This window comes from Lepus europaeus, chromosome 1 (assembly GCF_033115175.1).
Source record: "Lepus europaeus isolate LE1 chromosome 1, mLepTim1.pri, whole genome shotgun sequence".
NCBI classification, from domain to species: domain Eukaryota; kingdom Metazoa; phylum Chordata; class Mammalia; order Lagomorpha; family Leporidae; genus Lepus; species Lepus europaeus.
The window spans coordinates 24,727,290-24,738,767 of record NC_084827.1 but is presented as its reverse complement, the minus strand read 5'-3'; the positions used below and the strand labels follow the sequence as shown (position 1 = coordinate 24,738,767).

Here is an 11,478-nt window from a genome sequence, read left to right as displayed (position 1 = left end):
CAACATTCCCATGATAGGATTTCACAAAAGACTAAGCTCATCAAGCACGTGGTTAGCCCAGCAGTTAAGACATCCATGTCCCATATCAGAATATCTGGGTTTGACTCCTGGCTCTAGCTCCTAACTCCAGCTTCCTGCTAATAAGGATCTCATGTGGGAAGCCTGGACTGAGTTTCTGACTCCCAGCTTTTGACTGACTCAACCTCAGCTGTTGTGGACATTTGGAGAGTGAACCAGCAGATGGTTGTCGGTATATCTGTCTTCTGTCTGTCTCTTTGCCTCTCAAATAAAATAAATAAATAATTTAAAAAATAAGCTCAGAAATTTCACTGAAAAAATATTAACAATAAAGTGTACATTTTGGCACTCAACCAACTTAAGGTAGGCAGTGTTTCATGAACATAAAATTCTTTTTGCAATGCAAATTTACATGCGATAGAGACTTAGAATGACATTCATATATTTGAATCATGTTATTCACAGAAAAATAATTCCTGGTTTCCTGAAGGCTATGGAATACCATCCTTTTCACTGTATCTTCAAATTCCTGCCTTTATTCTTTTATTTTTTGTTTTATGGAAAAATGTATTTATTTATTGTTTTCTGGAAAAAATTTTGAAATCCATGACTTGAGCCATCCTCCACTGATTTTCCAGGTGCATTAGCAGGGAGCTGGATTGGAAGTGGAGCATCCAGGTGCCCATATGGGATGCGGGCACCATAGGCTGGGGCTTTAACTTGCTTCACCACAGCACCAGCTCCTCCATGAACATTTTAAAGAATCCTCACATATGTAAGATTAATTTAAAAGGCAAAGTGACTTTTAATATAAGGAAAACTTTATTAAGATGCATTCATATCATACAAAACAGTGACTAATTTATTACTCTAACTCTGTATCATGAATATAGCTTTCTTTCCAATTATATTGATTTTTTAAATGTGTTTTAGAAATAGAAAAAGAAGCAAACCACTCTACTAAAATTCTTTACCATTATTCTGAAACAGAATAAGGTCCATCATGCTGACAAAGACTATTTCAAAACAATAGAACCCACCCCCCAACACACACACAAAGGGATGAGATTATTCAATTAGAGTGGTTTCTGTCTAAAACAACAAAAATGATTCATATTTTCTAAGCTTTGTTTTGCTGAGTTGAAATATTAGATGTAAAATATTTACCTTAGAATATTCGTAGTCAAGTACACTGTATAATTGAAATGTTTAAAATGTTGAAATGGAGTTCCAACCTTATGAGAGTCCTTGCATGGTATAGAGACTTCTAAATTCATTGTTGACATTAAAAAAGTTACATTCCTCTTTAGATTTGGAGCACAAATGAAATTGTTTGAAAATCTAAAGCACTTCTAGTGAGAAATTTCAAGGTTGGATAACATGGAGGGAAACATGGAAGGAAAATTATTTGTTTTTACTGTTTTCTTCTCATGCTTTTCTAGTAAGAATATAGACTCTGAGGTATTTACTAGAACTCAGCATAAATGTATCTGTTAAAAATTTAATTTTAACCTTGGTTGTTTGGCTCTTATAATGACACTCAAAAAATTTAATTTTAACCTTGGTTGTTTGGCTCTTATAATGACACTCATTCTGAGTACAATATTAAATATATAGCAACAATTAAGTGTATTTTTCATAGCTTGTAAGGTATTTGCATTTTAGCATATTAGTCCTATGTTTTTGTGCTCAAGAGTTTCTGGCTTCAAACAAAGAGTTCCGTTTCAGAGCACACCTGAATATAAAGACGGATCATCTGAGGATTAGCACTAGACTGATTGTCAGTTATGCATCCTGCTATTAGCTCCCTGGTTATTTATCACAAGACAACATGAAAGAGTCTTTTTGCTAATGGTGCCAAACTCTTATACAGCTACACTTGCATCTGCAAGTGTGGAGAGGAAGAGCAATGCAGAATGTAAAATCAAATGCAGAGAAGACCCAAGATCATTGTAATCAGTAAACTGGAAGACGACTGCACTGTTGTAGTCAGTAGACTGGAGGATGAGGGCACTGCTGTTAAGAACAGACCCTGAAGTTCATTGTGCACGGATTCAAACCTAAATGCTCAATGTTCAATTTACTATAGGGGCTTCAATTTTGCTGTTTTCATTAAAACTGTTGTTAGAGATTTAAGTGAATGTATGCTAGAGATTTATGTAAATGTATGTATAGACATATGAATACATATACAAAAGATTGTATATGTATACTTTAACTACATACAAGATAATAGGCACATATAAGGGATTCAGTTAAAATATATGAATATATATATTCACCTAATAGCATATTTATACACATTATACTTATACATTCACACGTTACAGCAGTTCCTGACACTGCTTAAATATTAACTATTATTAATTTGCCTTATCTTTTCCATGTCTAAATTACTGAAGTGTAAGAAAATTGAATTTATCTTATTATTTCTTTCTTTTCCCCTAAGGGTTCAACAAATTGTCCTTTTCTAAAAGGTTGAGTAAATATACTACAAGAAGCCTAAAGCTAGGTGCTGAGTTAATAGACAGGATAATCGCTTCCTGAGTACATAAAGACTAGCTATTTGAAGAACCAGTAGAGGGACTGTTAATGGGGTTTTGTTTCAGACTTGATGGACTGATCTATTAGGCACAGGCTTCAGGAGAACTCTCAAAACAACTGCCTTTCCTGACCCATTACTGAAACAGCAGCCTTGCAAGTGAATAGAATCACATGTAAATCAAAACACGATCATGTGAGCATCCTGAGGACAGAGATTTTCTCTGTGTTGGTTCACAGTTGTATCTACAGAGTCCAGGCAAGTGTCCAGAAAATAGTGGAAGCTCAATAACTATTTCTTGAATGGAGCAAATAAGCAGAAAAGCTAACCCTTTCTTCAAACAGGATTAACATTAAAAGCAAAATAAAATAGCCTGTTTTACTATGTCCTGATGGATTTCTGACCCTGAGAATGTTGGTAAGGATAAATGCAAATATGTGCATTTAGCAAGTATTTCAGGAATGAGGATTTGGTTGAGTATTCACAGGAATGCATCTTGTGAAATGATGCTACACTTAGTTCAGACTCATGTGCACATGTCTCATTTGAATTGCAAATATTTTGCCCAGCCTCTAACTTTCTTGTGAATGCTGACAGATTTTTCTCTCCAGGGTTTTCAGAAATCTTTGACCTGTAACTAAACATCATGAACTTTTAAGTGAAACGCTGCAAACATTGAGCTTACTTTTAAGTTTCTACACAGTTTTAATTGGTTCAAATAATCAGTTTAGACATGATCCAATTCACAAGTGGGGTTAATGATGTGGTGTTATGTATAATGTAGCTTACGATATCAGACAGTGAATCAAAGTAATATAACACCCTTAAAACTATGACTTAATTAAATATAAACACATATTCTTTACTACTCTGATAGTGAACATTTAAAAATTTAAATAAAGGAATTGCGTATTTATTTGAAAGGCAGAGTTACAGAGAGGCAGAGGCAGAGGCAGAGAGAGAGAGAGAGAGAGAATCTTCCATCTGCTGTCCACTCCCCAAATGGTCACAACAGCTGGAGCTTGGCTGTTGGTCTCCCACGTGGGTGCAGGAACCCAAGGACTTGGGCCACCTTCTATTGTTTTCCCAGGACATGGCAGAGAGCTGGATTGGAAGTGAAGTAGCCAGGACTCGAACCAGCACCCATATGGGATGCCAGCACTGCAGGCAGCAGCTTTATCAGCAATGCCACAGCACTGGCTCCAAATAAAGGATTTTTAAAGCAATTTAAGTTTTTATTTGAAAAGGGGAGAGAGAAAGAGAAAGGGCTCCCATCCACTGGTCTCTGCCCAAGTGCCTGAAACAGCCAGTGATGTTACACCACCTTCAACATCACTTGGCCAGGCAGAAGCCAGGATCTGGGTCTCCCACATGGGTGGAAAGGACCCACTACTTAGCCATCCTCTGCTGTCTCTTAGGGTGCACATTAGCAGGAAATTGAAATGGAGAGTGGAGCTGGGACTTGAACCTAGGCATTCTGATATGGGATGTGGGTGTGCCAGTGGCAGTTTAATCACTGCACAAACACCTACCTTATTTTAAAGTTTGTATTTCTCTATTTACTTATTTAAATTAAGAGGCAGAGAGACACAGAGAATGCTCTTACCTACTGATTCACTCCCAAGATACGCATGAGAGCCAAGAACTCCATCCAGGTTTTCCCACATGGGTGGCAGGGATCCAAGTACTTGACACATCACCTGTTGCCTCCTACAATATGCATTAGCAGGAAGCACAAGCTAGAACTCCAAAGGAACCCAGGTTTTCTAATATGGGATGTAGGCAGTACAAGTGATGATGTACCTCCTGCACCAAATACCTGTCTTGCAAATATTTTCTTGCAGCAGAAAAAGAAGTCCTTGTCTTTTTTACAGCATAAACAATCTAATGATTTGAAAAGGAAACTATTAATTTATACACACTGTGGGGGAAGGTATTTGGCCTAGCTGTAAGGCATTGATCAGAATGCCTGTGCTTCATATCAGAGTGCTTCCATTTGATTTCTGGCTCAACTCCTGATTCTAGCTTCCTGCAGCCCAAGGAGGCATCGGTGGTGGCTTAAGTAATTGGGTTCCTATCATCCAAGTGGAAAATCTGGATTCAGTTCCTGGCTTCCAGCTCTCACACCACCTGCCACCAGCTGCCACCTGAGGAGTGAACAGTAGATGCGATCTCTCTCTCCTTCTCTATTTCTCTGTCTCCCTGTCTTTTAATACAGTAAAGTAAAGCAATGAAAACATACATTGTTTTCCTATTTATCTTTGTAATGAAAACTGAGATAGGTATTAGTCATCCTTGGGTAAACTGCACATAATTCACCTATCTGTCCTAAATATAGCAAAAACTCCAAACCACCTCAAAATACATTACTAATTTATAAGATTTGATTTCTTAAAATGGTGTCCATGATCTCATTTAACTTTGGAGCTTCCAGATGTTAGTAAGTCACCAAAAAGCTATCACTGATTTATAATGTACATGACCACATCAGGCCTGGCTCAAGAGCTCTGGGCCTGGAAAGAAACACAGAAATGTTTACAAGTGAGTCACTGCAGAAATTCCCTGAACATTTATTTTTGTATCCACAGAAATCAATGAGGCCTAATCTAATCAGAATGAACATTCAGTTTCACTTTATTCCAACCTACTGTTTATATGCTTGAAGCCCTGTGTAGAAAAGGTTTAGGGTTAGAACACTGCTGAAGGTGGTATAACATCACTTGGCCCTTGGATATGCAGGGTGCACATTTCACATCATAGTACAGTAATTAATGTTTACAGTTACGGATAACTCAGGATCTGATCAACATGAACACACTTCCTGCTTAAGACTAACCAATATCGGAAAGCAATCATTTCTGGGATCGAGATTGAACATCTTAACACAGTGTCACCTGAGTTGCTAGAAGAGATTTCTCACTTAAAAAATCTATTGGCAGGATATCTTCTCATCTGTCAGCTTCTTTTCACTTGTGTATTAGAGGAGGCACTTTAAGAGCTACTAACTAGTTTCAGCAGAACAAGACATTGCATTTCAGCAACCACTGGTAATATGGTGAGGAATTAAAATAAAACTGGATTAAATGGTAAATCAGTAGATACGAAAATTTCTCTAAATTTTGTAAACAAGAAGCCACACTGGTCTTTAACAATTGCCTTATTTTAAAAAAAGAGCCAGAGAATTACTTATCATCCATCTACATCCAGATATGTGAATAGTACAGTTTTCTGATGTTAAGGTATAATGGTTTTGCTGTTTGGGCTTTTAAAGGTTTTATAATATTGATGAGTTAAGTACTTTGGGTTATTTTTTCGAGTAATACTTCAAAATATTGTATTATAGATAGGTCTCAAGTAGAAAAACGAAAAGGTCGAATACAACACTGGAAGTTTAGTAAAGTGTATAAAAATTAAAAGACTAAAAATACCACTCTGTTTTAAAAGTGTAAAAATAAATCACATTCAGTCTCGAGAATCCAGTGCGTTTCTTTTTTGGGGGGTCGGGGTGGGAGGTGGTGTCTCAGCTGGGACGTACTGCACCCGCCACAACACGTTGGAAAGCAGGTCCTGGTACACACTAAGGAATATCCAACCAGGCAAATACATCAGAGTGATGAGGCCCATGAAGTTGAGTGGGTAGTGAGAGTAGTCCCAAGAACAAGCCCCGCACATGCGAAGCCCCAGCCCCCAGGACAGCTCCCACGCGTAGATGAAGATCACGTAGATGGGCACCCGCTTCCACGTGCCCCAGCCGCGGCTGTAGCAGAGGTAGAAGTAGAGCTTCTCCACCACGAAACTGCAGCTGCCGTACATGAGGAAGGACCAGAGCGACGTGTGGCCGGTGGTCGCCCTGTCCCCCTGCCCCAGCACGTTGAAGAAGAAGGTGAAGAAGATCTCATCCAGAAAGCCGTGCATTCCGAAGAACAGAAAGCGGAGCGGGTCCGGCAGCCCCTGGCGGGGGCCGCCTCCCGCACCCGGGGGCCCTCGGGTCGGTGGCCGCCGGCCAGCGGCTGCAGCAGGGGCCCGGGCGCCGGGGGCGGCGGGGAGCGCGCCCTTCCGTGGCTGTGGCTGCTGCTGGCGCCGCCGCTGCCGCCCGTACCGCAAGCGCAAGAAACGCTTGAGGAACACTTGGCAGTGGTAGAGCGCCAGCACGTACTGCAGCGCCAGCTCCAGCGCCCCCGGAGCCGCCGCGCCCCCCGGCCCGCCGCCCAGGCTCAGCAGCAGCGCCTGGCCCGCCAGGGTCTGCAGCCCCACGTGGGCCGAGGGGTAGAGGAGGAAATTGAAGACGAAGGCGCTGGGGCAGCGCGGCTGCTGCAGGTAGACCTTCTCCAGGGCGAAGTGCGTGAGCGAGTGCAAGAGGCAGCGGTAGGGCGAGGAGAAGCCGAGCATCCGCAGGTCGGGGCTGCGAGCGAAGCGCCGCGCCGAAGACAGCAGCACGTCCAGGGTGATGCCGTGCATGCCGTAGAAGTAGAGGCGCATCCAGGCGGGCAGCGCTTCAGCAGTGGACAGCGGCTCCGGGCAGCCGGCGGCCGCCTCGCCCCTTGGCCCGCTGGGGGCTCCCGGACGCCGCGGCGCGCCGCCCCTCCGAGCCGGCCCTTCGCTGTCCACATCGCTGCCTGCCATGGACTCCGACGCTCCCGGGCCTCCCGAGCCCGCGTCCTCACCTCCGGTAGCGTGGAGCTGCGGGGCCGACAGGCCGAGCCCCGCGCCGCCTCCCGGCCGCTGCCGGCCCCCGGGGGTCGTGCAGGAAGCTCCGTCTCCGCCGCGCTTTGGCGGCAGCAGGACGTGGTGCGTTCCGGGGACGCGCGGGCCGCCCGGCTGGCGGAGTCCCCACGCCGTGGCCCCGCTGCGTCCTCCCTTCCAGTCCCGGCCAGGTGCCGCGGGCCGGCGCCCGCGCTCACCCTGCGCGGCCTAGCGGGCGCCGCGGACAGGCGAGGGGAGGCGGCGCCGGGGCTGCGAGGGGAAAGGCAGAGGCTGGTACCAGCCCCATCCCCTGGGCGGCTCAGCCTCGCCGCTTCTGCCGCAGGCTCTGGCAGCGTAATGCCAGCAGCGACGGCCCTGCCCCCGGCCCTGCCCATGCCCCTCTCCGCCCGTCTCGACCTCGCCCGTCCTCACTGGTCCCCTCCCCGCCCCAGCCTTCCTCGCCGAGTCGCCGGAAGGTCTGCTCTGGGGGGCCGGACCCTGCTGCTTCTCAGCGCCCCGCCGCCGGCCGTGCGGGGGCCGCTGGCCGCGGGGAGGCGGGGAGCGGAGAAACACCTGTTAGCCGTGGCAGCGGGTTGGGCATTCCCTGCGTCTGGGAAACCAGGGCCGGGGCTGGCCGGCGTGGGGCGAATCCTGGGCCCCGGGCCGGAGCTGTGATGCTGTGTATGAATGCCAGCTGTGTCGCGGTCACAGAGCGTAAACGCGAGACTCCACGCCTGCTCGGCGGGCATTACCCTGCGCTGGAGAGGCTGCCCAGGAGGGCTTGAGCCGGCTGTCCCTGGCCCGTAGGCTTTGATGTTAGTGTGTTCAGGGCCTCGGGCCGATTGGAAGTCGTCTGGAATGTATAAAGTGATGTAGGACCAGTTGAGCTGCACAGGAGGGAATGCGTTGCTGTGGCTGTCCTGGGGTGGGTTGCAGGTCGAGAATGGCACCTTGGCCGGCCCTGGCACATCCCAGGACTGCCTTTTTCTCCGAGCGACCTGGGTCATCCCAGCAACAGAGGGCAAAACAGAGGGTCAGGGCTTGGCTTTGCATTTTCTTGCCACCCTCCCTGCTTCTCCCCCTCCTTCCCTCTCTTCCTCCTTTACTTTGGAGGTGAAGAGGGTGAAGGGAGTTCAGAATTTTGATGTGTTGGGTTTAGACGCCACCATTTTCTCCAATTTTGAATCAGGCTTTGAATTGGGGGGAAGCAAAAACCTTAGAGGTAGATTAAACTGATCACCTGCCAAATTTCCCATTTTTTCCCTAAATTCATGCCCAGGCAGAAACTTGCTAACAGTTCTAATCTGTAAGGACATCCAATCCTCTCTGGACAAAAGCCTTTCTGGATTTCTTTATATATAAAAAATCTTCTAGAGATTAAACCTTCCGAGACACAACCTCCATTTCTAAGGCTAACTCGTCCTGCTCTTCCTCATTTTTGTTACAATCCTTGAAGTGGGTGAGAGAGAGATGTCAAGTTTGGTGATGGCAGTACTTGCTAAAGATGAAAGTACTGATTTTTTTTGACAGGCAGAGCTAGACAGTGAGAGAGAGAGACAGAAAGGTCTTCCTTTTCCCTTGGTTCACCCCGCAATGGCGCGCTGCAGCCAGCACACTGCGCTGATCCGAAGCCAGGAGCCAGGTGCTTCTCCTGGTCTCCCATTCGGGTGCAGGGCCCAAGGACTTGGCCATCCTCCTCTGCACTCCCGGGCCACAGCAGAGAGCTGGATTGGAAGAAGAGCAACCGGGACAGAATCTGGCGCTCCAACCGGGACTAGAACCTGGTGTGCTGGTGCCGGCCAAGAGTACTGATTTTTAAAAACTGTTGAGCATGTTGGTGACTGTCAAAAGTCAGTGGGGATTGTCACCAAGGTAGAAATGTCAGGTGGCAGGCCCCCCAAATGTGCTGTAAGAGACAAGGCTAGTTGCCCAAGTGCCTGAGGAAATACAATGAAAAAAATAATAATAAGATGCACCGCCTTAAAGGAACCTAATGGGAATGATTTAATGGAAATAACAGCCATATCTGTGTATCACACCTGTGTGAAGCCCACCTACTTATGATTATGATTAATAACTAAGGGGCAGGCATTTAGACGAAAGGTTAAGACATCCGCAGCCCATACCACACTACTTGAGTTTGATTTGCAGCTCCAGCTCCTGGTGCCAGCTTCCTGTCAAAGCAGACTCTTGGGAGGTAGCTGTGATGGCTCAAGTATTTGGGTTCCTGCCACCCACATAGGAAAATGGATTGTTCCCTTGTGCCTGGCTTTGCCCCTTCTTGCCTGGTGTGTACATTTGGGGAGAGCACCAGCAATTGGGAGCATTTTATGAGTATCTATCTCTTTCTCTGTATGTCTCAAATAAGGAAAAAGAAATTTAAAAAAAGGTAATAAATAATTGTGAGTGGCTAGTAGTAGTTGCAAAGTAAAATGTAGGGCTTTTAGGAGAGTTATTTTATTAAATAAGCTCAATCCTTGTGCAGTTGATCAGGCATCAAAAATAACTAGTCTTTCTCCATAATTGCTATACAGATGAGAGAAAACAGTTGATTGTAGTAGCATAGATGTAGCCATTCAAACGTGTATAGTAACTTGCTAAATTAAACTTGCATTGTTTTCAAATATAAATTAAGATTTACTTAAAAAAGTTTAATTCTTTTTTTATCTACTTGAAAGGCAGAACAACAGAGAGAGAGAGAGAGAGAGAGAGAGAGATTTCTATCTGTTGGATACTCCTCAAAAGTGTGCAACAGCCGGGGCTAGACTAGGCAAAAACCAGGAGCACGGAACCCCATTTGGGTCTTCCATGTGGGTGGCAGGGGTGCAAATACTTGAGCCATCATCTGCCACTTCCCAGGATTGGGAGGAAGCTGGATTGGAAGCAAGGAGCTGAGACTCAGTCTGACACAGCTATATGCAGCACAACATCCACCTCATAAATTAAACTTCAAAGGCCCAAGTCTTCTATTTATTTTTTTTCTTAGGAATGCTAGAAAAATCTTGAAAGGTCTACTTGTATAGTCTAGTTTAAATTTCATCCCAGAGAGTGTGGGAAAATCATTTTAATTAAAAAAATACAGCCTATATTTCTGTATTTTTAATTTGAGCATTTAAAAACGTTACATTTTTTGTATCCTATATTTTATAAAATATATTAGTATAATAGGACATATGCAAAATTTCTGTGTCTATACTCATACATATGAAACATGCTTTTTTGTTGAGGATACACAATACAAGCTTGTGGCTCACTGCCATCAGTGTAGTGCTCTGTCCAGTGGGTCAGACTATTAAGGACCTTCTCATTCTTCTGGATCTGTCTCTAAAGCTATTTTGCACTTTTCTCAGAAATGGATAGAAAATATTAGTGAACAGTTATAAAAAATGTAGCTATTTTGTATTTAAAAATATTTATTTATTTATTTAAAAGGTAAAGTGACAGAGGGAGAGGAAGAGAGAGAGAGATATATCTTCCATCCACTTGTTCACTTCCCAAATGTCCTCAATGGCCAGGGGCTGGGCCAAGCTGAAGTTGGGAGCCAAGAGCTTCATCTGGGTCCCTCATTTGGGTGGCAGGGTCCCAAATACCTGGACCATCTTCCACTGCTTTTCCCAGTCGATTAGCAAGGCGCTGGATCAAAGTGGAGCAGCTGGGACATTATCTGGCAACCATATGGGATGGTGGAATTGCACGAAGCAGCTTAACCTATTTCACCACAATGCTTGTGCTTAGGGAAATCTTTAAAAAATTCTGTTTTTTTTTTTTTTCTGTTGCAAGTAGCAAATATTGTCAAGACACATCTATAAACCCAGTAACGTTCTGGGAGTTGGTGGGCCTCAGGATGAGGGGAATTTAAAAATAAGAAACAAGAAACAATAATGAAAGAGCATCAGTTTGAGATTTCTAAAGTTTGGCTCTGTGGCTCAAAAACTATTCTGAAATAATGTTCTGGCGCTGAAGCAGTCTTCTGTGACCTCAGGGGTTAAGAGACTGTCTGGGTACCCACACTTGCAGATGGGTAAAATTTCATGTGTACCAACACTGACCTTACTGGACTGGTCAACTTGGTATGAACTGGTGCAAACTTTGGCACCAGGTTAGTCAGTGTGGCTGGAGAGAGAGCTCTGGGAATTATTAGAAGCACCTGGTCCATCTGAAGTTAGTGACCGTAGATTCAAGGTTGTAGTTTTCTTTTTTTATCCCTGGCTGAATGGCATATGTGAAACCTTCCA

General features: G+C 44.7%; 1 protein-coding gene across 1 annotated transcript; it reads right to left on the bottom strand.

Annotated features, from left to right (window-relative positions):
* Nucleotides 1–6,022: 6,022 nt before the first annotated feature.
* On the bottom strand, nt 6,023–7,183 carry TMEM229A (transmembrane protein 229A). The gene has a single exon (XM_062195253.1). The coding sequence runs from the start codon at nt 7,181–7,183 to the stop codon at nt 6,023–6,025; it is 1,161 nt and encodes a 386-aa protein (XP_062051237.1).
* Nucleotides 7,184–11,478: the final 4,295 nt, after the last annotated feature.

Excerpts from the sequence above, each read along its gene's own strand:
- TMEM229A (XM_062195253.1), bottom strand. The coding sequence starts at position 7,183 with ATGGCAGGCAGCGATGTGGACAGCGAAGGGCCGGCTCGGAGGGGCGGC.